This window comes from Bos grunniens, chromosome 8 (genome assembly GCF_055505025.1).
Source record: "Bos grunniens cultivar Pamir isolate PY7600 chromosome 8, Bosgru_T2T1.0, whole genome shotgun sequence".
NCBI lineage: Eukaryota > Metazoa > Chordata > Mammalia > Artiodactyla > Bovidae > Bos > Bos grunniens.
Window position 1 is genome coordinate 94,798,917 of NC_141172.1, and position 25,621 is coordinate 94,824,537.

The 25,621-nt window shown below is 36.9% G+C and overlaps 1 protein-coding gene across 4 annotated transcripts in view; it reads left to right on the top strand.

Annotated features, from left to right (window-relative positions):
• SLC44A1 (solute carrier family 44 member 1) overlaps window positions 1–25,621 on the top strand; it is a 237,544-nt gene that overhangs the window by 158,675 nt on the left and 53,248 nt on the right. Inside the window, exons 13-16 of one of the 4 annotated variants that reach the window (XM_086315775.1) lie at window positions 6,028–6,165; window positions 13,914–14,150; window positions 15,997–16,077; window positions 18,513–21,804. In XM_086315775.1, the coding sequence (XP_086171901.1) occupies window positions 6,028–6,165; window positions 13,914–14,150; window positions 15,997–16,077; window positions 18,513–18,524 (468 nt within the window). In that variant the 3' untranslated portion in view covers window positions 18,525–21,804. Of the gene's footprint in view, window positions 1–6,027; window positions 6,166–13,913; window positions 14,151–15,996; window positions 16,357–18,512; window positions 21,805–25,621 lie in introns of those variants that run through there. The other 3 variants (XM_086315773.1, XM_086315774.1, XM_086315772.1) reach the window with 3 other exon arrangements.

Sequence of the window (25,621 nt, forward strand, 5' to 3'; positions counted from 1 at the left end):
GGCAGTCTAGGAAGAAGGTGAGTGGGCTCTAAAAATCTCAACTAAGTCATCAGCAAAAAGCTCAGAGAATGCTTATTAACCACAAAGGACTCAGAATTTCTTGAGAACCCTGGTGTGAATCCTTTAGACTAAGAGATATAGAAGGAGAGGGAAATTTCAATGGCCTGCTATGATCTTTAGCACATTTTTCTTCCAAAAGAGATCATCTTGACCTTTGTGTATCACATGCAGCTCATCTTCTTGCCTTGGGAGTAGGAAAAAGTTTATAAAATACCTACTTTTTTCAGTTAGGTTAACTATAAAAGAGTTGCATAGATCTGTAGGAATATTGCCAAGAAGGCTGAATTTCTATGAGCACATCCAACCCCGGAACCAAGGAATGGAGAAAAGAAATCACTGCTGCCTCCTTTCATGTCTACAAATAGCCTTTTGCTTTAAAAGTAGATCAAATGGGTGGAGATGGTTGGAGGAGGGAGAAAAGAAGCAGCAGAGGAAGAAGAATAATTCTTAAGTAAAGTGAAGCTCTCAAAATTAATGAGAGCAGCAAAAAAACACTTTTGTTGTTTAGTTAGGAAACACTGGGCCTGCTCTTAGACTCAGCTGGCCTGATGATAACAGAAGAGAGAGATTGGAGATATGTGGATCCTCTCAGTCCTGCCTCTTCTTTCAAGGAAAGTTATGTTCAAACTGAAAAGGGGAGTACAACATAGTTAAGCATTGTTGGTCTTCATTTAAGGGGTGAGATTTAAGACAACACCCAGTTGTTTTAAATGGGTTATCCAGTATCCTTGATTCTAGGCATTATAATGATGCTTTTTTACATCAACATTAATTATGTGTGTGTGTGTGTGTGTGTACATACATAGATAGTATATGTATAGTTAATATGGTAGGGTATTTTACCCTACTGACTTATTAGAAAAGTCCCTGATACTGGGAAAGATTGATGGTAGGAGGAGAAGGGGATGACAGAGGATAAGATGGTTGGATGGCATCACCAACTCAATGGACATGAGTTTGAACAAGCTTCAGAAAATAGTGCAGGACAGGGAAGCCTGGCATGCTGCAATCCATGGGGTCACCAAAGAGTCAGACACGACTGAGCGAATGAACAACAGCACAATATATTACTATCTTGTGCTCACAGCTCTTATCTCAAAAGCTAATATATACAATATTTTAAGGAAATCATACTATTAAGTTGTCCTGGTACCACTCATCTGCTGCTTGCCCACTTTATGCTGTCATTGGCCAGTGCTTCCTATCAGTTAAAAGACAGCAGGCACCAAAGAGTTAACTATCTAACTGCAGTGGTTCACATTTCCTAGTCTTCTATAAAACTTCTTTTGAAACATTTTGTGAATAGCCTCATAACATCAAAATAAACTGTGCTTTTGATCTTATGTAACAGTAAGTCGGCTAAAAAATGATACAGAACTTTCCAAGCCTGATCTATTCTCAAGGAACCCAGAGTAGTTCCAAATTCTCACCAGTTCCATACTCACCTAAAAAATGAACTACAATAACAAACAAACCCAAAACAAAACAAATAAAAACAACCAAACAAGCCCCATTAATAATTTATTTTAGGGCAGAGTTTTCAAACTGCTACCTGTGGGCTAAATATGTACTTCAGTACATAAGTTTTATTGGAACACAGCTATGTTCATTAATTTACAAACTGTTTTGGCTGTTTTACATTATGATGGCAGAACTGAGCAATTGTGGCAGAGACTATATGGTCTACAAAGCCAAAAATATTCACTATCTGGTCTTTTACCAAAAAAACTTTGTTGCCCCTCCTCTAGAGTAACGTTAAGAATCAACACCAACCTCACTTACAGTCTAGAGAACCCACCTTCTCAGCCTTTTTGAAACACAAACCACATATGCTCATTTCCAATTTCAGTTCAGTTCAGTCGCTCAGTTGTGTCCAACTCTTTGCAACCCCATAGACTGCAGTACACCAGGCTTCCCTGTCCATCACCAATTCCCAGAGCTTACTCAAACTCATGTCCATCGAGTCGGTGATGCCATCCAACCATCTCACCCTCTGTCGTCCCCTTCTCCTCCTACCTTCAGTTTTTCCCAGCATCAGGGTCTTCTCCAATAAGTTGGCTCTTCACATCTGGTGGCCAAAGTATTGGAGTTTCAGCTTCAGCATCAGTCCCTCCAATGAATATTCAGGGTTGATTTCCTTTAGGATGGGCTGGTTTGATCTCTTTGCAGTCCAAGGGACTTGCAAGAGTCTTCTCCAACACCACAGTTCAAAACCATCAAGTCTTCGGTGCTCAGCTTGCTTTATAGTCCAACTCTCACATCCATAATGACTACTGGAGAAACCATAGCTTTGACTAGATAGACCTTTGTTGGCAAAGTAATGTCTCTGCTTTTTAATATGCTATTTAGGTTGGTCATAGCTTTTCTCCCAAAGAGCAAGCGTCTCAATTTCATGGCTACAGTCACCGTCTGTAGTGATTTTGGAGCCCCAAAAAATAAAGTCTGTCACTGTTGCCATTGTTTCCCCATCTATTTGCCATGAAAGATGCCATGATCTTAGTTTTTTGAATGTTGAATTTTAAGCCAGCTTTTCACTCTCCTCTTTCACCTTCATCCAGAGGCTCTTGAGTTCCTCTTTACTTTCTGCCATAAGGCTGGTGTCATCTACATGCCTGAGGTTATTGACATTTCTCCCAGCAGTCTTGATTCCAGCTTCTGCTTCATCCAACCCAGCATTTCTCATGATGTACTCTGCATATAAATTAAATAAGCAGGGTGACAATATACAGCCTTGATGTACTCTTTCCCCAATTTGTAACTGGTCCATTGTTCCATGTCTGGTTCTAACTGTTGCTTCTTGACCTGCATACAGATTTCTCAGGAAGTAGGTAAGATGGTCTAGTATTCCCATGTCTTTAAGAATTTTCCACAGTTTGTTGTCATGCACACAGTCAAAGGCTTTTGGGAGAATTTTCAGCATTACTTTGCTAACAAGTGAAATGAATGCAGTTGTACAGTACTTTGAACATTTGGGATTGGAATGAAAACTGACCTTTTCCAGTCCTGTGGTTGCTGTGGAGATTTCCAAATTTGGTGCCAAATTGAGTGCAACACTTAACAGCATCGTCTTTGAGGATTTGAAATAGCTCAGGTGGAATTCCATCGACTCCACTACCTTTGTTTGGAGTGATGCTTCCTAAGGCCCACTTGACTTTGCACTCCAAAATGTCTGGTTCTAGATGAATGATCACACCATTGTGGTTGTGTGGGCCATTAAGATCTTTTTTTTTTATAGTTCTGTGTATTCTTGCCACCTCTTCTTAATATCTTCTGCTTCTGCTAGGTCCATACCATTTCTGTCCTTTATTGTGCCCATCTTTGCATGAGAAGTTCCCTTGATATCTCTAATTTTCTTGAAGCGATCTCTAGTCTTTCCCATCCTATAGTTTTCCTCTATTTCTTTATATTGATCACTGAGGAAGGCTTTCTTATCTCTCCTTGCTATTCTTTGGAACTCTGCATTCAGATGGGTATATCTTTCCTTTTCTCCTGTGCCCTTTGCTTCTCTTCTTTTCTCAGCTATTTGTAAGGCCTCCTCAGATAACCACTTTGCCTTCTTGCATTTTTTCTTTGGGGATCGTTTTGATCGCCACCTCCTGAACAGTATTGCGAACCTCTGTCCATAGTTCTTCAGATCTATATGTATCAGATCTAATCCTTTGAATTTATTTGTCACTTCCACTGCGTAATCATAACAGATTTGATTTAGGTCATACCTAAATGGCCTGGTGGTTTTCCCTACTTTCTTCAATTTAAGTCTGAATTTTGTAATAAGGAGTTCATGATCTGAGCCACAGTCAGCTCCTGGTCTTGTTTTTGCTGACTGTATAGAGCTTCATCTTCATTTGCAAAGAATAGAATACATCTGACTTAGTATTGACCAACTGGTGATGTCCATGTTGTCTCATGTGTTGTTGGAACAGTGTGTTTGCTCTGACCAGTGCGTTCTCTTGGCAAAACTCTGTTAGCCTTTGCTCTGCTTCATTTTGTACTCCAAGGCCAAACTTGCCTGTTACTTCAGGTATATCTTGACTTCCTACTTTTGCATTCCAGTCCACTGTGATGAAAAGGACATCTTTTTTTGGTGTTAGTTCTAGAGAACCTATGTAGGTCTTCATAGAACCATTCAACTTTATCTTCTTTGGCATTAGTGATTGGGGCATAGACTTGGATGGCTTGCCTTGGAAGTGAACCAAGTTCGTTCTGTCATTTTTGAGATTGCACCCAGGTACTGCATTTTGGACTCTATTGTTGACTATGAGGGCTACCTCATACAAGCTATGCCAATCTGTATGAAGACATTTCCTGTATTAAGATCATACTGTGTTTCTCAAAGAGCGCTGTTATTTCCTGCTGTTCCAATACCGAATAAAGTTTATGAACCACAAATAGTGACCTACTCAGTACAGTAGTCTCTCTTTGGCCCTGAAAAGTTCTGCATTTTTAACCAATGAAATTAATCATATAATGGCAAATTAAATTTTTGATGACTCCAACCTCATCTTCATACCCAGTTCGTAATAACTAACGAGCGTACAATTGGAACACTCATAAATTAAAGACTCTCTCTTCTGATCTCAGTGTTTAAAACGTTACAGACAACACAGTGTAAAGTATGCCTTTGTGTTCTGCGTTTTTCCTGCAATTTCATATTTTGGGCTCACCAACAATTTCTTAAGTCAGCAGTAAGCCAAAAATTGCTCAGGACTGTAAGTTTTCAGTACAAAGTCCATATACTTTCCCTTCTTAAGACTCAGACATATTTCATGTTATGTTACTTATTCACATTTTCCAGAAAATGTCAGTTCTATTCTAGAATGTAATGTAGAAAAGAAAAAAAAAAAAAAATCAGAGTGACTATTAGTCAAAGAAAACATGGGGAGACAGAAGCAGGTATGATTGGATAAAATATGTCAGCTGGGTTCTGAGTACTACAGGAGAAAAAAAAAACAGCCCAGTCTAGCCCCAACAAGAGCAAGATTGAGAAAGAGGTGGGGGTGGGAAGAAGGGGAGAGATTCTTAGGTATTTATTAGCTTCTGTAACTGAGAAGTACAGAATCTGGCTGGTTCCTAACCATGTAAAGATTGTCACCAAGGGCAGGTACCTGGTTTCTCTCTCTGCTCTGACTTCCATTATGTTGGCGAGACAGGCATGGTCGTTTGTATCCTCACACCTTACATCCAGGTACATGAGAGAGCTCCTCTGTCAGAGCACCTACAGAAGAGAAAGAAAACTTCTTTTTTTCCCAGAAGCCCAAGGGAACATCTTTTACTTTCATTGGCTCTGATTCGTTTATGTACCAATTCCTGAAGCAGTCACTGTGGGTGAAACATGTTGATTGACTTACATCGATCAAAGCTTACCCCCAGAGCTGGAGGTAGTGTCAACCTCACTCAGACTCCAAGAGAATGAGAAAGCATTGTTTTCTCAAACGGGATTTGATGTTCTGCCCCAGGAGGGAGAGGTATAAAATCAGCAACAAAGAGTTGTCTACTGCTAGAACTGTGAGAAGTGACAGCACAGAAGAAAGTGCCAAGGAGGAGGAAATAGATGTTCCCGATATAACAGCACAGCAATCTGGTGCCTTTATATGTGCGTGTAGCTTTTAAAGCATCACTGAAATGCCTAGCGATGAACCCAAAGTATCTTGGAAAGGTTAAATTATGGTTTGATTTACTAAGACGGGGAAGAAGGTAATGAATGTTGGAAAGGTTTATGTGTGTTTTAATAAAAGTCAATGTTTTTAAAGGACCGAAACTAGGCCATCTGAGTTCTCTTTACCATATCAGGTTTTTTTTTTTTTTTTTTTAATGTCTTATATTTCCTTGTGCTTAATCTAAATCTGTACCTCACCAAAGCCATGGGTTTAACTGTGAAATATTTTTGCAAGCTATGCTTTAACTATCCTTGGTTTAAATTGTAAAGATAACATTTACTGATAAAGAATTGTTTTCGTTTTTGTCCAGAATGCATACACAGCCACAGCTATCAACAGCACCAATTTCTGCACCTCAGCGAAGGATGCCTTTGTCATTCTCGTGGAGAATGCTTTGCGAGTAGCTGCCATCAACACAGTGGGGGATTTCATGTTATTCCTAGGCAAGGTAATAAAACCAAGTATATTATCTGAGACATATAGTAAATTTTCATATATGCAATAGTTGTTTTTCAATTTAAAACATATATGAAGCCCACCAAAAACGTAAAAGTCACAAAATATAAAGCAAGCACTTACAGAGCCCTCAATATGTATCAGGCATTTTTCTAAGTACTTTACATGTATTGTGCTCATTTAATCCTCATAACAAATTTGTAATGGAAGTTCTATTATTATCTATTAACTTCATGATACAGATAAGAAATCAGAGGCAAACACAGTTAAGTAATTTTCCCGTGATTCTCCTGACATATTTTGAAATAAGAAACAGTCCATGTGGTGGCTAGGACCACTGCACCTGAAGCCTGGCTGCCTGAATGAAAATCCTGGTCTCACTAGCTGTATGACTTAAGGCAGGGTACATAACCACTCTGTGCCTCTCTTTGTCCATCTGTGAAATTGGTGTCACAATAGTGCCAAACCCCTAGAGTTGTGAGGATTAGGCTAATTAATATGTGTAGAGTACCTAAGATAGTGCCTGAGACATTGTAGGTTCTTGATGAATATTAATGGTCATTGTTAACTATATATAAATCCCTTAAAATAGAACTGTTAGGGAATGAGAGTTAACTGTCCTCAAGCATCTTTTTATTCTATGCTATTAAAATCTGAAAAATATTAGATAACATTATAATTGGGGTTCATTGTATCTATATTTCAAACCATAAAATACTCAGAAAATTTAAGATACTACCACTATAACCTAATAACTTATTTTTATATTTACCTCCCATATTTTTCATAGGCTTATATGTCTATAGTATAACAGTCCTACTATACATACCTATTTGTTCCGCTCTTTTCACTTCATATTCTATTATGTATTTTTTCATTTTGCTTTGATAACCTTAATAATTACTCATTATCATGATGGCCACTATTCCATCAAATGCTGTTCTCTTACTATTGAGCACTTTTTACTCCAGCCACTGTGCTTTTGAAAGGAAAAGCACATTTTTCCCTCGCAAAGGAAAAGGGAAAACGTATTTGATGTTGAAAGGCATTGATTAGCACTATGTAGGTTTTTTAATTTATTTTTTAATTGGAATATAATTGCTTTACAATGTTGTATTGGTTTCTGCTATAAAATAGTGTGAATCAGCTCTAAGTATACATATATCCCCTCCCTCTGGAGCCTCCCTCCCACCCCTAACCCTCATCCCATAGCACTGTGTAGTTTTTAAGTTCTCAGGCAACAGTCACCTAAGAAGAATTATACAACTGTACAGATAGTTATTTTGTTTTGTAATTAAACATATATTATGACTCCTGGATTTTTGTCATGTTTTTACAATAAGAAACTTTTTATAGTAAGAATGAAATGAGTTAATTCATATTAAGGACTAAATACAGGTCTGACCCTGTTACTAACCATTACTGTTATTTATGTACTATATGAATAACTCAGGGAGACCCCAGACTTTTGGTTTATTTTTTACATATTTATATTTGAGCCCTAGTACCTAAAAAGCAACTTAAAAACATATATAAATATAAATATACAGAGCAATTAAAAAGTTTTTGAAACTTACTGGGTACCAGGCACTGAGGGCAGTGCTTTATGTTTACATTTGGTCCCCCCTCCCTCCACCCTCTAAGGAGAGCTACTACTATTATCTTCATTTTACAGCAAAGGAAACCAAAGTTTAGAGAGCTAAGTAGGTTGTCCAAATTTAGAAAACTCAAATGTGGCAGAGCTGGAGTTCAGATTCAGATCTGTCTGACTTCAAAGTTTTTAATCACTGTGAGCTATAATTGCCTTAACTGACAAAAATTTTGTCCCTGGGCCTTTTTCCCTGAAGCCTTTTGATTCAGTGATTCTGATGATGGTAAACTACTAGAGATAATTCTAAATACAGCATTATTTATAATAGTGACCAAATATAAGCAGTCTACTGCCTAATAATAAAAGTTGGAAGTAATAATCTGCAGACTATTTGCCTATTAAACCTTTTTTTTTTTTTAATTTTTTTGGCCATGCCATGCAATCTTTAAGAGCTAGTTCCCTGGCCAGAGATTGAACCTGTGCCCTCCATAGTGAAAGCACTGTGGTTTTAACCACTGAACCATCAGGGAATTCCCTAATTATGTTTTTTTATTAAGAGTTTATAATATGATTGTGTATAATATGGTAAATGGAAAAGCTGAGTAAAACTACTAGACTATCACAGAACTGTTTAAAAATGTGCATAAGAAAAAAATTAAAATTAGTATCTCAAAATGTTAACAATGATTGCTTTCAGGCATTGAAAACATTTGTGATTCTAAACCCTTCTTCCACTTTACCATGGCAAAGTTTCTATGCATTTTTTTATAATGGAAAAATATATACATGATAAAATGTAGTGTTTTAAAATTGGCTTTGAGCTTTTCAGCAGCCTGTCTTCCAAGAAGACAGGCTTTTTTTCTTAGGTTTTTTTCTTATGTTTCTCGTAACCTTTTAGTCATTAAACAAGTATAGAGTACCTACTAGTAATGTACCAGGGCCTTTTCTGGATGCTGGTTATAATACTAGTCAATAAAGTGAATTTAAAATCTGGTAGAAAAGACAGTTTTGTATCCCTTTTTTAATTTCATATTATAAGCATTTCTCATTTTATTAAAAATGTCTTAAATGTGATTATACAATTGTATCATTTATTTAACAAAGCCTTTGTTTTTTACTATTGAACTTTCCTCAATTTTTTTTACTATTATAAAGTGTACTATAGTGAAACTTTTGTATACCAATTCTTGCCCACAGTAATACTTATGTCCTAAGGCCAGAATTGTAGAAGTGGAATTAATGAGTTCAAGTACATAATAGGATTTTTGATATGTATTTCCAAGTTGCTTTCCAGCAAAGTATAATTTTGAATAATATATCTAATGTTATTTATAAAAAGACCTAAGACCATGAAAGATAAACAGTTTTTAAACTGACAAATCAAAAAAGGAAAAAGATAAGAGAAAAAAAAAAAAAAAACTTCTGGGTTTCTAACTTACTAAAATGAATTTCTTGTTTTCCTTTTTCTTTTTTTGGTTGTTTTCCTTTTTCAAAAATGTACTTCTGATCACAAAATACAATAAATCTTTTTAAAGAGTTTCTTTTGTTACAGTTAATGAAATTAACTGAAATTAGTGAAATTAATAGCTACTAGTATGCAGAAATAGTTTTTGGTCAGATAGTTCAACTAGATAGATCATAATAAACATAAAAGTGTTAGGAACAGATTATTAGTGCATTCAACAACTTGGATGAATCTTGAGGGAATTATGCTGAGTGAAAATGCCAATCCCAGAAGATTAAGTATTGTATGATTCTATTTATACAACTTTCTTGAAATGACATTATAGAAATGGAGACCATATATGTGGTTGCCAAGTCAGTGATGGGGTTGGGGGGAAGTAGGGAAAGGTATAAAAAATTAAAATGAAGGAGGCTTGTGATGATGGGAATGTTGCTATCTTTACTGTACTGGTGTCAGTATCTAGATTTTGACTTTGTATTCACTACTGTCAATATAATTTGCAAACTGTTATTACTGAAGGGAACTGGATAAATGGTACATGGGGTTTGTTCTGTGTTACTTTTCTACTATTTCACATTAATCCATAATTATTTCAGAATTTAAAATTTAATTTTCAAAACCTTGATTTTAGAAAGAAAACAAAAAATAGTGTCATGGATTTTGTTTCTGTGAAGCCCCAGTGATTTTATGGAATGGTAAATTAGATTTAGAAGAGACCCTAGCTCCTCCAGTTTAGCGGCTTATGACCTATGATTGCTGGCCTATAGGGTCCTCGAAGGTTAAGAATAAAGATGTAGAAGCTATATTTCAACATTTTAAAGTGTAATAGATATTGCATATTTATATTACTTTATGTCTATTTGATAATACTTTTTGTGACACTCCTTATATGTCCTAGTTGACAGTTTAATCTGAGTTCATTCAATTAAAAAATGAAAATATAAATTGTCACTTAAAGGTGCTATTTTATTGGTAAACAAAATCTTTCAAAACATGGGTTTCATGGGAGAAAAGGCATCATAAATCCAAGATTGATGACCAAAAAAAGGGAAGAAACTAAGATTCCCAGCCACTATGTAAAATGCTTTCAGAATGCTTATTTTAACAATTACAGGGCGTATGTCACATTGTATCTCTTTTAAAGATGGATAAATAGGCTCAGAAAAGTTAAATGAACTTGCTTAGTCACAAAACTAAAAACTACTAACTCAGATTCAATCTTACATCTTTCTGACTCCAAAACTAGTATCCTTTCTTCCTGCTTCTCACGTTCTACCCTGATTTGCCAATAATTTATCCTTTATTATAAGATTGTCTAAACTTTTAAAATTACATATCGTATTAAAAATTTTGAGCACACTTCCCCAGTATATTTATTTATTTATGATATATGCATACCTTTTAATAAAAAATAAATTTTTAGCATATGAGAAATATAAATAGAAGTCCCAAGAGATTCTCTTGAATACTCCCTTGGCTATGTGTACTCCACCACGAAGGACACCCACCAGGTATATAGAGCCGTACTACTTGTAGGCTGTGGACTTTCTAAGACTCACTGGGGGTACTTTTAAAATGAATATTGCTGACTTCATCTTAAATCCAATCAATCAGACTCTCTGGGGGCAAGGCTCAAGAATCTGCATTTTATTCACAAACTCCCCGAGTGATTCCTAGCCCACCTGATAATTTGATAACCACTAATTGAACCGTGAACTTCCTGATGTTCAAGCTGGTTTTAGAAAAGGCAGAGGAACCAGAGATCAAATTGCCAACATCCACTAGATCATAGAAAAAGCAAGAGAGTTCCAGAAAAACATCTATTTCTGCTTTATTGACTATGCCAAAGCCTTTGACTGTGTGGATCACAATAAACTGTGGAAAATTCTGAAAGAGATGGGAATACCAGACCACCCAATCTGCCTCTTGAGAAATTTTTATGCAGGTCAGGAAGCAACAGTTAGAACTGGACATGGAACAACAGACTGGTTCCAAATAGGAAAAGGAGTTCGTCAAGGCTGTATATTGTCACCCTGTTTATTTAACTTATATGCAGAGTACATCATGAGAAATGCTGAATTGGAAGAAACACAAGCTGGAATCAAGATTGCCAGGAGAAATACCAATAACCTCAGATACGCAGATGACACCACCCTTATGGCAGAAAGTGAAGAGGAACTCAAAAGCCTCTTGATGAAAGTGAAAGAGGAGAGTGAAAAAGTTGGCTTAAAGCTCAACATTCAGAAAACGAAGATCATGGCATCCCGTCCCACCACTTCATGGGAACTAGATGGGGAAACAGTGGAAACAGTGTCAGACTTTATTTTTTTGGGCTCCAAAATCACTACAGATGGTGACTGCAGCCATGAAATTAAAAGACGCTTACTCCTTGGAAGGAAAGTTATGACCAACCTAGATAGCATATTCAAAAGCAGAGACATTACTTTGCCAACAAAGGTCCGTCTAGTCAAGGCTATGGTTTTTCCAGTGGTCATGTATGGATGTGAGAGTTGGACTGTGAAGAGCGCCGAAGAATTGATGCTTTTGAACTTGGAGAAGACTCTTGAGAGTCCCTTGGACTGCAAGGAGATCCAACCAGTCCATTCTGAAGATCAGCCCTGGGATTTCTTTGGAAGGAACGATGCTAAAGCTGAAACTCCAGTACTTTGGCCACCTCATGCGAAGAGTCGACTCATTGGAAAAGACTCTGATGCTGGAAGGGATTGGGGGCAGGAGGAGAAGGGGACGACAGAGGATGAGATGGCTGGATGGCATCACTGACTCGATGGACGTGAGTCTGAGTGAACTCCGGGAGTTGGTGATGGACAGGGAGGCCTGGCGTGCTGCGATTCATGGGGTCGCAAAGAGTTGGACACGACTGAGCGACTGATCTGATCTGATCTGAATTGTATCCTCTGCTTGAAGGGATGCATGATACCCTTTCATTATACTAGGGAGTAATTCTTACATTTCTTTGACTTTTTAAGCTAAATATCACTGATTTTCATAGTTGTTTCTCATGTGACAGTATTCTACCTCAACAGCTTTTGTCTCAACATCTACTTTGCCTGAACCACATCTTCTGCCTATTATTGACTTTGACATTCAAACGTGGCTTTAACTTTTAGTGTCAAGAGAGAGCATAAAGCAGCTCAGTTCTCCTATAGGGTAGATATAAAAACATTGAAGAAAAGGGTAAGAAATAACTTACTCTAAAATTGAAACAAACAAACAAACAAAAAACTGAAACCAGAAGAGAGAAAAAAAGGGGGGAGGGGGTACTAATTAGCTGTTTGTGGACATTATCCCAGAAATAACTCATCATGAGAGAAGATTCTTAAATGTATTGCCACAAAAATGATGGGAGGGGAGCAGACCCAGCTTTGCTCCCTAACATCATCTGAGAGAGGGATCAATTTGTAGCTTAACCAGTATATCCTCTGATGCATTATAATTCCTGGTTAAGATAATGATGAATGAGAGATGCTTTTGTGTTGACAAATAGTAGGGGAAAGACAAAAGAATTCCCAGTCTCTTGTCTTCAACCCTGGGCAAGGAAAGGCTGCTGTGGTTCTTGAGGACTCTTTCTTTTTCTTTGTTATTTACAGCTTGATGCTAGGCCAGGTGAAGGGCTGGGCAAGAGTGAGGCTAGGATTCAGTGTACCTATTACTGTGATGTATCAGTATCCAAGTATTTGCTGAATGTTTACCTGGAAAGAGCAATGGGGTTGGCATCACAAGACTATATTTTGAGTGGTATCTGCTCTTTATTTTACTCTGTGGCCTTGGGCGGGTCAGCTAGGCTCTCTACGAATGTTTCCCAACCTATAATACAAGGGTGATAATGTTCACTTTAAGCTATTCATAGGGTTATTGAAAAACTGAAATAAAATATATTAAATGGACCGCAGAAAATTTAAAGTGCTGCATGTGTGGTGATGAAGCATCAGAGTAGGTGGTTCTTGACAGTGAGCAAATGGCTATTTCTTTTATTTTTACAGCATGAATGCGTTTGGCAATCTCTTTCTTCACAAATAGTCCAAATCAACACTTCATAGCAAATCGTATTAAACATACCACATGTTCTATGGGAAATAAAATACAAAGAGAAAGCTCTCAGAGATGTTGGTTGCAGCATAATCTGAAAACAACGTCTCCAAATGTAGGAGAAAGGTTAAATAAATTTTAAACCACCCACAGAATGAAAAGAGTATAGCTGAATATGTACTTAAGAAGCATGTATTATATATAAATATTAATGAGCTTTTAATGATTTGTTTCTATAGCATTTCATGTATGTAAAAATGCTTAGAAAAAATACACAGCGATACTCTGCAATGTCAGTAATTTTCTTCTGCATGCTAAGAGTGTGTGTAATTTTTTTTTCTAAGATAGGTATACATTTCTCTTAGAGATTGCCACAGATGCTAAATAAGTGAAGTCTTAGGGAACAAGCATACCACTTGGAAAACTTGCTTATTTTTATTGTCAACATGGATGATGTTTTATGTTACATGATACACATGTATATGCCTATCTATGGATTACAATTTCTAAGTTGAGGGGGCGTGAATTCATACAGCCATCATTTCTAAATAGTAAAGAGGATTGTAAGTCTGCAGATGATGAAGAAATAAAGGTTTTCTGCAGGTTATTCAGTGTGGTCTTTTTTTCTCCGTTTCAGGTGCTGATAGTCTGCAGCACGGGTCTGGCGGGGGTTATGCTGCTCAACTACCAACAGGATTACACAGTATGGGTGCTGCCTCTGATCATCGTCTGCCTCTTTGCTTTCCTAGTCGCCCATTGCTTCCTGTCCATTTATGAAATGGTAGTGGATGTTTTATTCTTGTGTTTTGCCGTTGATACAAAATACAATGATGGGAGCCCAGGCAGAGAATTTTATATGGATAAAGTACTGATGGTAAGTACTTCAAATACCCTCTATTGCTTTGAGGATTAAAAATACTAATATAAATATTGTAAAACATTCTCTATGTTTAATTCCCATTATATGCAACTGAGTAATTAAGAATTAATCTGTAGCACTCATGAATGAGGCTAGTCTTGGGGAAGTCAGGGAAGAAGACCCTTTTGGCAAGAATGAGACCATTTCAATCTGCCTAGCTAGAGCAGTATCCCACTAAGAGTCCTGAGTGCACATTGCTCCCTTCTGCTCTCCTCGTCTCTGCAGTTAGATGAACTTACATAGGCGTTTTTAGCCCTTGAAACTGCAATGTTGGACCGCTCACGTTCTAAGTGCCTTTTCTGAATCAGGATTCAAAGACAAAAAGTTTTATTTCCCGGGTTGTAGTGCCTACCTGTATTTCTCCATCCACCACTTTTCTAAATATTATTGCTGTCAACCTGTTAAAACTCTTTATCCTAGGTATGCCAAGCCAAATTGAAGATGTTTTGTAATGAATACAGATTATCAGACCCATGACTGGTAGATTGTATTGTTTTCCATTAGTCAAGATCCAAACCTTTACAAAGATAACATAGTCTTTATAGTTACATAGCCTCTACAGCTTCCCTATATTAGAACCTCAGTTAAATGTTTTAAAAAATTTGGAAACCATATTAAAATGATTTAAATACTAGGATCTATGTTAAATGCTCCCAAATTAAAGATATTGTTAATGATACTTTGCTATTAATCTGTGAAATATTCCTATCTTAAGAATGAATAGTATTGAAGATTAAACATTAGACACTGAAATAACAAAACATCTTCCAGTAATATGGTTTACCCAGTTAAATCTAAAATAAATGTATTAATAAATAAGCTAGATGTTTTTTCAATTTCAAAAATTCTAAATGATTCAACTGACCTATTTGGTACTCATTATCTCTGTTACTAAGAACATCACCAGCTACATTTTTGGCATTTTTATAATCTCAATTATAATCCTAACTGATTATTCTCATCATTGAACTTGACTTAAGAGCACTGCATCTCTCTTGTGATTAAGGCATTTAGAAGGAGGCGTTTGTTTTGTTCTTTAAGCCACTGATGAAAAATGGAGTAAAAAATACAGTTTTTCTCATTTTAGTTTTGTCTATAAGAATGATGAGGATATTGAATGAGGAAGTACTCCATAAACTTTGACAGGATAGAAATGTTTCCTTTGGGGCATAATCCCATTTTAACTGCTTCTGACCAGCTGTTTCTGGTTGTTACTCCCTGTCTTCCTACTTTATAGAATAATTTCAAAGCCATATATAGACAATTTTTTTTAAGTAGCTTATTTCAGTTCAGTTCAGTTCAGTCGCTCAGTCGTGTCCGACTCTTTGTGACCTTTATGCCTTGGTAAAAATAGTATACTAAGTAGTGTGAATGCTTTCTTTTACCTCCTAGGGTTATTTTAAAGAGGGGGCTTAATGGAATAAAATGTTCTTGTTTCATTTATTTAGCCTTGATATGGAAAAAAGTAAAATAAGAAAACAAAATTCTAAGGGTGAGAAAATAGTCTTTTCTAAAAAACAAGAGTTATTTTCTCTTCCAGATAACTAAACATCTCTTTGAGTCTAAGTAAGATTGTCACGAGGAATGGTGGGAAAAAAGATTTTATATCAACAGCTTGCAGTCCGTACCCTCAAACTGAGCCATTCTTGTGTATGGTACCAAACATTATTTATTGCTGGTTTTTTTTAGGCCATCCGTCTACCATTACTGAGTCAAACATGTCAATATTCTTTAGAAATCATCTACTGTCTAAAGTCTGAAAGGACCTAAGAATTTATGTAATCTGGTTCCTGTTTTTCAGGAGTTTGTGGAAAACAGTAGGAAAGCAATGAAGGAAGCTGGTAAGGGAGGCGTTGCTGATGCCAGAGAGCTAAAACCGATGGTAGGTGGTGACGAGGGGGCAGCTGCCCTCCAGGAGTTTCACTTTCTCTTCCTCTCTCTCTCTCTCTTCACTGACTGCGCTTGTTCAGGAGAAGCTGTTGTGATCTGTATCACGCAGGACATGCTGCTCTTTCTGTTTGTGTGTTTACCCATCACTTGGATGGCGGAATTCTTGTCTCAGCTGAGGCCGCCCTCTGTAAAAGTAAGCTGAAAGGAACAGTGTTCATGGCGGGGGTTGGGGATCTCTTTGTCCCTGAGGTGAACTTGGCAGTTTCCATTTTTTTTTGTTTTTAGCTATCAGAGTTTAGTTTTCATGGGACTGAACATTTGGTTGTGCACTTGAACTGACAGTTTAATACTTATCATTTTAGAAGTGGTGATAGCAATTCCTTTCAACTTGCTGAAATTCATATTTCTCCTCTTTTTAATATTGGTTTATGTTGCTGTCTTCTCCCCTTTGCTGACTTTTTCTTCTGTTGCCTGGACTGTACTTTCTTTGTTTCTTAAGCGATTTTTCAGTAGCAAACAAGGCTATTTCCATCCACACCCACATTCCCTCTCAGTAAGACAATCTGGTCTTCTCCAGCCTCAGCTTAATTGTGAGAAAGATAAATTATCTCTTTTCATTTGAAAAAAACAACTTTAAGTTAACCAGTGAAAGAGAATCCTGAGTAGCTTTTCCAACACATATTCTTACGGCTGCATAATGACAGATGTCTTTAGCTATATTGGTCTAATTACTGCTTGTATTACAAATGTATTCTTCTTAAATAGCATGTTTATTTCAAAATATTATATAATTGCATACATCCTTAAAACAGTTAATTTAAAATAACATGCCTTCCAATTGCATATAATGTCCCAAGAAAGGTAAGGTAAGGATTCTTTTGTCTTTCTTCTTTATACGTTAATAAATGGTTTGAATTATAAGTCTCTAATTTAAGAAATAGATAGTTTAAAACAAGTCCATTTACGTATGTAGGAATAGAGGAGATGGGTTCATGGCAGAGGTACATGTTTATACAAAATAATTGCATAGTCAACCTGCATTAAAACCTCACAGAATGTTTAGACATAAACTCTTCTCTATAACCCCATCTGTTGCCTGTTTCGGTGTTGCTCTTGATAGCATTGATGAGGGTAAAATCAAAACTTCAACACTTATAGTCCCAAGGCACAGGTTGCTCTAATCATAATTAAAAAGATCTAGAATGGCCATATAAACTCTTAGTTTTAAGTGTGCATCAGCCAGAACTAGATGAACAGGGAAGGGACGCTAATCACCAGTTTCTCCTATGAGAAACCTCACCTTCCTACCCTTTCTTTCTGCATCCCCTTTACTTCACATAGCCTGAGGGGGTTGAAGTGAAAATGCTGCCAACTCCAAGGTGGTCTGGAAAAAAGAGGAAGGCTTCCTTCTTGCCACTGCTTGGTTGTCCTAATTGTTCAGAAAATAAGGTTTCAAACCTAAAACTTTTAAAAGACACATACCGTCTTAAAATGTAAACTCTCCCCTCTTTTCTCTCTTATCAGCGCTTGAAGCTTACATTAAATCATTCTTCAGTGATAAGTGTTTAAAGAAAGGGAGAAATAATTAGAAGTTTAGCGCTAGCTACTCTGACCATGAGCTAGCAGGTATTTCTGTATTATTCTTGGGGGAAAGATAGCTGACTTGTGGCATACCAGAATGCAAATGTATCTTCTCTTACCTAGACCCCTCATTCATAGGCATTAGTACTAGGAGAACTGCCTGCATTATGTGGCATTCTACTAGAAGCCAAAAATGTAGAAAGGGTTTTTTCCCCTTAATATTAGTTTCAGTTTTGAATTAATATCCCTTAATTCAGAAACTGCATTAAACTCTTCATTCTGCCTTTATTTTATGTTGTTCACTGGTTCGTTGCTTGCAGATTAATGAAAAAGCTCTCTGCTATGTATCCAAATACATCTTTTATGTGCCTTGTTTTTCTGGTGCTTTGTACACTGTAGCATTTGATCTGTAAGAATGATATTTTAAGTGGTTCAAAAAGTCCCTGTGAGAGAAGTGTGAATTGTTGTTCACAGCATAGTTAAATCTTTTAACTTTTAAATCTTTCATCAGCACCTCTACTTCTTCTCTTCTTTTGTAGTATGCATGATAAGAGTTGACCCCAACTACCATCAGCATCTTGTGTATGTCCCTAAAGAATTATCTGAGAAATTCCCTCCTATAGTTTTGGGCTTGGTTGAATTTAGGATTGCTTGTTTGTATTTGCTTGGTTTAATTCACATGTTGTTCCCTTAGATGAAAGTTCTGTTAACAGACCATCATTTATAGAAACACTGCTGTTCAAGTTCACTGTCTTTCTCTTTAATGCAATAGTTTAATATAAGAGGGTTTTTTAGTCTATAAAATAATATGCAGAAATCTAAGATTTAAATATTTACTTTTGACAGGGGAATCACTGAACTAAATATCAGTTCAGTTCAGTTCAGTTGCTCAGTGTGTCCGAATCTTTGCAACCCCGTGAATCGCAGCATGCCAGGCCTCCCTCTCCATCACCAACTCCCGGAGTTCACTCAAACTCATGTCCATCGAGTCCGTGATGCCATCCAGCCATCTCATCCTCTGTCATCCCCTTCTCCTCTTGCCCCCAATCCCTCCCAGCATCAGGGTCTTTTCCAATGAGTCAACTCTTCGCATGAGGTGGCCAAAGTATTGGAGTTTCAGCGTTAGCATCAGTCCTTCCAATGAACACCCAGGACTGATCTCCTTTAGGATGGACTGGGTGGACCTCCTTCCAGTCCAAGGGACTGTCAAGAGTCTTCTCCAACACCACAGTTCAAAAGCATCAATTCTTCAGCACTCAGCTTTCTTCACAGTCCAACTGTCACATCCATACATGACCACTGGAAAAACCATAGCCTTGACTAGACAGACCTTTACTTCCAATTTACCTCTTAGACTTGAGAGAGAGCCTCACTAGTTAAGGAAACGTTGAAGGTTTGTAAGGTCTTTCTATAAATCTTTGAAAATTATTTTAGAAAAATTTACCAAATATGATGAGGTTTAAGAAAAAGATATTCTGGCCTTCTGCTTTTTGTCATACAGGAGAAACTTATAGAGAAAATGGAGAGAAAAACCTGGGCACTAGAGCAGTGTAAACTAGAGATGAATTCTCTGCCTATCTTAAAGATGACCCAGAGGGAAATGTGAATTTCAATAGGAATTTCAGCCCTTGGAATTTAGGTTCAAGGGAGAAGGATTCTCAATCCATTTTGCTTTATTGCCATTTGTGACCATCTGTGTATTTGTAACATCATTCATGATCTCCTTTTAATGATAACTGTCTAAGATTATACTCTGTATGACTTTGTTTTCTAGGCTTCGGGAGCAAGTTCTGCTTGAACCTAGCTGATCGTTATGGAACCCATTGACATTCCAAAACAATATATACACATAACTATGTATTTGTGTGTGTGGGTGTGTGTATATATGTATATGTATGTGTGTATATATATGTATACGTATATACACACACACACATAATCAGCCAAAATCAGAGAAAAGGAACAGGGATTTAATACCTTTTTTATGCTTATTTTTGTCAAACATGTACTCCTTTCATACGGGTGGCTTTTACAAGGCAACTGCCATCATTTAATGTTTTCAATTGTAATTGTCTTAATGGAAATGTTAAGATTCATATCTGATTAACATTTTTAATAACTTAGAGGAGATTTTAACTTTAATTATTTAAATTAGGTAAAATTATTGTACTGAATCCTCTGTCTAAAGTTTATTCAGGGGTGATTTCCCTGTTGTGTGCATAAAATCAAGACCTTATTTTACTGATGCATAAGTCCTAGTGGGACGAGACTAGGCATATGCTTTCAGGTTAATAAGGACTTCCTCCAATCAGTTTTCCCCAATCAAAGAAGCCATGTCATTTTCCTTTTAGAAACATACAAGTGGACCCAATTTGGGAATTTTCATAATAGCTCATGCATTTGTCAGCCAACATTAAAAAGTAACCAACTCCTCAGGTATTTGTAGTTTACCCTAATGCTTCTATAAAGAGAGTAGGTAAAAAAGAAAAGGGTAGATAATCTTTCTTATGCAAACTTTTTTCTTACATTTTGTCTTTCTTTCTTTTGATGTTAGTAGCATCCTCCACACATTCGTGTGCCTGATTTGAAAGGAAGCTGGGGCACCCAGCAAGTTTAGCCTTTAAGTTTCTGTGTATCGGTTTGCAGAGTAAATAATGCTGGGAGGAATAAAAAAGGGAGAGACACATGGAACACAACGCATTGAAAATTCCGGTGCTTGGGCTTCTGCTTCAGAGGAACCCTAGTGGCTTAGAGCTAAACGGCCATTTTATTCAAATGCTTGCTGTAAAATCTTAAAAACATACTGGCAGGTGCTCCTCTTCTTGGCAATTCATTAAGTATCCAGAATTCTATAATGTTTAACTGAAGAATTGGTTAACGTTTTGATCCTCAAGTGTTGAACGTTCTTTGTGTTTGGGGATGGGTTTTGGGTTTTGGGGGGTTTTTTAATTCCTGAAGCTTACCAGATATGAATGGCTAATATTCCATTGTTCTGCTTATTGTAATGGTGAATGCTTTAAGAAAAAAAAGTGTAATTTGCTAAGAATAATTCATGATCTGTTTATGCGATAACTCCTTTTTGTTACAATTTTTTTAAAAAAAGCTATTTTTGTTAATGTAAAGTAAATATTTCAGAGCAGATTTTTTAAACTTATTGCACTAAATACAGGCTCTGTACAAAATAAAAAAAGAAAAGCCTCAGCATTTTATCATTCCATGGAAGGAGAATCTTTTGAAAGAAAGCATTGCCTCCTACCAGAATTAGAAAATGAATTAGACCGGTATTATGGAAATACATACAATTAATGTCACTAGGGCTTAATAAGCAGCTGTTTGCTAATGTGCTTCCTTTCAAAGGGTTGGACCTTTAAATTGCTGCAAAAGGTAAATTGTACTTTTTTTTTAAGTATCCGTGTTCTTTAGCTAGGCTAAAATTTGCTAAATGCCTTGGTTTCTTTTCAAAGCTCATGTAATATTTCTGATTTTTCAGAATATTTGCAATAAGAGTCTGGAATTAAAAAAAAAAAAAAGGAAACAAGAGCTCATGTCTTGGCAAGATCACGGAAAAGAAAATTATGAGAGTAGCTAATTTGAAACAATAATTCTCCAGAATTTAACATCTAACATCTGATGTCACTAAATGGTATCATTGTGCTCTTTTATATCATTTGAAATGGAATAAATATAATCATGTAACTAATCATCCAAATAGGTGAGAGAGCAAATCATGTAAGAAAATTTAGCATACCTTCTGTTTCATAGCCACACAGATTATGGACATTAAGAAACATTGGGAACTAAATTTAGGATTGGCAAAAGTCTAGAAGATGGGTATCAAAACAGAAGACATTCCAGACGCTAGTTATTTTAGGAGGTGTCCCTCCAAAGTGACCTGCTGGAAGTCTTGCATTTGGAAATTAGGTTCTGCTCACTTGGACATCCCAGCACCATGGACTCTTGCTGCTCCCTGTTCCGTATGCTCGCAATCTCAGCTATTTGGAAGCCACCAGGAATGCTTTCTAATTATCATTTGCAACTAGAACTGTAATCAGAAAGAAATTTTGTATTTTTGTATAACTGGATTGTGTGCCATTTTATATAACAGGTCCTGTTTTACAAATAAATTTTGTTCTACTAACATTGTGTTTAGAAATTATGATCTATGTGTAACCATGTCATTTGTGTTCCAGATTAATTGCCAGCCTGTTTCCCCTGCAGTCAATGTGTGTGCCATCCAGGTAGATATATGCAGATGTGCATATATTATTATGCACAGGCATAATATTACACGGGCACACACAGAGAGATATTTGATTTATAGAATATCACTCTCTCGTGAGCTTCATTCCTTGAGGCATTTTAGAAAGACTCACAGAGGCTTTTTAGCAACGTTTGAATGTTTTGAGGTTATGTTTGGATAGTCCTGCTGCCGCTTTCATTCATCATGAGTCATTCCTCAGCTGGCCCTGGGCTGCCTCACTGCTATTTGCTCCCTGCCTCCCTCTCTGCCCAAGTGAGAAGAATAGAGGAAGAACAAAAATTACCTGTGAAATGTGGTTACCTGAATACTGTTATAAACCACTGACTCTGTGTTGCGGTTTTTGTCTTTTTCTGTGGTAAAGCTTCAAAAGCATGTTCAGGACACCTATTTCCAGAGTTGTAGTGAGCGTCCTGTCTCGTCAAGGGTAATCACAGTGAGAAGAGAATCATACTTGTTGCTGCCATCGGGAAATTCAGGCTCTGGTGCCTGATTCAGACTTTCTGGGCTCCTGCCTGAAGATTAAGCTCTGCTGTATATGATAGGGAAGGGAAAAGGTTATATTTCAGTATAAATCCGAGAGACCCATCTTCTATGGGAGGCTTACCAGTACATTAGGTAAACATTAGGAATTTAGCTAGAGCACTGAGATTGTATAATCCTTGCAAGGATGAGCACAGCTCAAAGCAGGTTGTTCCTTTAAACCATTTAATGCAGTGTTTAATGTTTAAGGATTAGAGCTTTTATCCTATCCTATTGCATAATTAAGTCCTAAGTTACTGCAGTTTAAGTAGCTTAACTGTATGTTTGTCCCTCAACTTTTTCCATTATGGTTGAGGAGGGGGCACTCACTGAGTCTATTTAAAAGTTATGTGGCAAATAAGTTTTCCCTTTGTACAGATGCTTTCTCTTATTTTTTTCTTTTTTCAGCGAAAGGCATTAAACTGCCAGTTCCCAATACCACTGATCTTGGTCTGCGAAGGGCTCTGTTATCTTCCAGGGCAGTTTCAGGATTTCACCCCACTAGAGGGTAGTGAGGAGATGACTCCTTCTTGTATTGTGGTCCTAAAACACTTGAAACCAGAGTAAGGCTCCTCCCACCCTCTCCCTTACTACAGGCACCAAATATTCATGAGGCCGTATTAATGCCCCTAAGGCCCAGACCGTTTCCACCCAGCCCACTACTAGCTAATAAAGACCACTGAAAAGCCTTCAGTGTAGAATTCTGGGGTCATTCCCAAACCTAGAGCTGATGGTTATGGTGACCTGCATGTTTTATTTTATTTTTGATCAGTAACCTCACTTGAATTTTTGGAGTTTCCAATAGCCTTAACATAACCTCTGAAATGTTTCCTTCAGAAAGGTCTTTATAAGTTTTCACCTTTCAGTAAGTTTTCTACTGCTTTTTTCTTCTTTTTTTACTGTTACTTAAAAAAATAAAAATGAAATCCCCAGAGTGTGAAGACTTATCAGTGTACCTGCCACAGTTAATTTCTGTATTCTCTTCATATATTCCATCTGACAAATGAAAAGTGCACTATAATGGCTTGCCTAGAGTTGTTAAGATGTGGTCTGTGGATATATATTAGAAAATTGTGAGTTCATAAGCAAATGCATAAAGCAGAGCTTTGTGTATTATATATTCACAATGTAGAATGCCTTTTGCTTTAAATGCATATTCATGTATCTTTCTGTACTAAGGAATACATGATGGCCCATTTGAAAAGTAGTCTTTCTTCATAGACAGTGGCTGCTTTTAGAATTAGCTCATCTTTTTCATGGCACACAGCCCAAATTGTGAAAAAGCAGAATGCTTGAATGTGCCAAGAAAAAATATAAAGCTGGCAAACTTAGAAAACAAAATAAAAAGCATGTTGTATACACTTAAAAATTTTAAATAGCGTGTTTTCCCCCTTCATGTTTCATATATTTGAGTCAAATTCTTATTCTCCCAAGTTTTAATTAAGAGGGAAATTTTAATCCAATATTTAAATCTTTGAAGATATCTTTCTTATAAAAAACTTCAATACAAAGTTTTTAAACTTGAGAATTTCTGTGGAAAACCTTTTCTATGGAAATACTGCAGTACCCTCTCTTCCTCCCCATATCCTTTTTATATGTGTAAAAAAAGACAAATTGTGCTTCCATTTCAATATCACAGGAACAGTTATCACTTTTCTAAATTAGATAAGAAGGATTTAAGTTTGGTATTTTCTAAAGGAATTCATTAGTAAATTTGTTAAAAAAAGATATGCAGTTGTTAGGGACCCAAATATTAGGCTATTTTATTCAGTTTTGATACTCAGTTTTACAGCATGAATGATTTCCTGAGAAATAACACTGTAGACCAGGGAATTCAGAATAGTAAAGCATTCAAGTAACTCATAGTCTAGTCAAGATCTAGCTGAACATCAAAGAGTTGTAATTTCCAAATGTTTCAGAAATCTCTCACTTTTATTTGCTAAGACATGAATTTAATATTTGATATTCAAAAGCAAGGGGCTTCCCAGGTGGCACTAGAGGTAAGGAACCCGCCTGCCAATACAGGTAGACATGAGAGACACGAGTTTGATCCCTGCATTGGGAAGATCCCCTGGAGGAGGGCACGGCAACCCACTCCAGTTATTCTTGCCTGCAGAATCCCATGGACAGAGGAGCTTGGTGGGCTATGGTCCATAGGGTCGCAAAGAGTCGCACACGACTGAAGTGACTTGGCACGCACGCGCTCAAAAGCAGGTTTGTAATCTTTTGCAGGGACCAAGGGGCCCTTTGAGAAGCTTATGGAAGGAATGAACTATCTTTCTCTCAAAGTCTCATAGCCTACCTATGAATATTGGTACTTACCAATTTCAGACATGGAATCATCCTTTTTTTAATTGAAGTATAGTTGATTTACAATGTTGTGTTAATTTCTGCTATACAATAAAGGGATTCAGATAGAAATATTTTTAAAAATTATTTTCCATTATGGTTTATCATAGGATACTGAATATAGTTCTCTGATACAGTAGGACCTTGTTGTCTGGACTCATTTTTTTTTATAGCTTGAAAACTTTAATTTAGTACCAGCTTTGAAAGTAAAAATCACACCAATGTGAATGAAAAACAGGACGATCAACACTGAATTTCCAAGATTTCCTTCTTTGAATGTGTGAGGATGTCTGTGTCCTGGGATGAATTTTTGGCAAGGTACCAAATTATTTACAATGGACAAGAAAATCCAAAAGGAAATAAATAGGGAATCTCTATAATTATCCATCTACCAAAACACTAGATTCTTTAACATTGTCGCTCAGATGTGACATTTATGTCATAGTGTTAACAGTAGATCTCTGTCTAAAAATAGATCTCAGTCAACATGACTGAGAACATTTGAAGACGATAAATTAGCAACCTCACTGTAGTTCATAGCTGACAACAATTTTTAGTGGCAGATGCTGAGGGGAGAAATTCAGAGGTTGCTTTTCTCCAAGCATTAAATCGGGGGGCAGGGGGAGGTGTTTCCTCCCATTTTGAGTGGTTTTCAGTCACCACTAGAGCCACCTTGGACCACTGCCAATGGGACTGTGCTCCTACTGCCCACATTCACTTCACCTTCCTTCTTTAGAATTTCTTCACATTTACCCCCTCGGGCTACCATGATAGCTCAGTTGGTAAGGAATCTGCCTGCAATGCAGGAGATCCCGATTTGATTCCT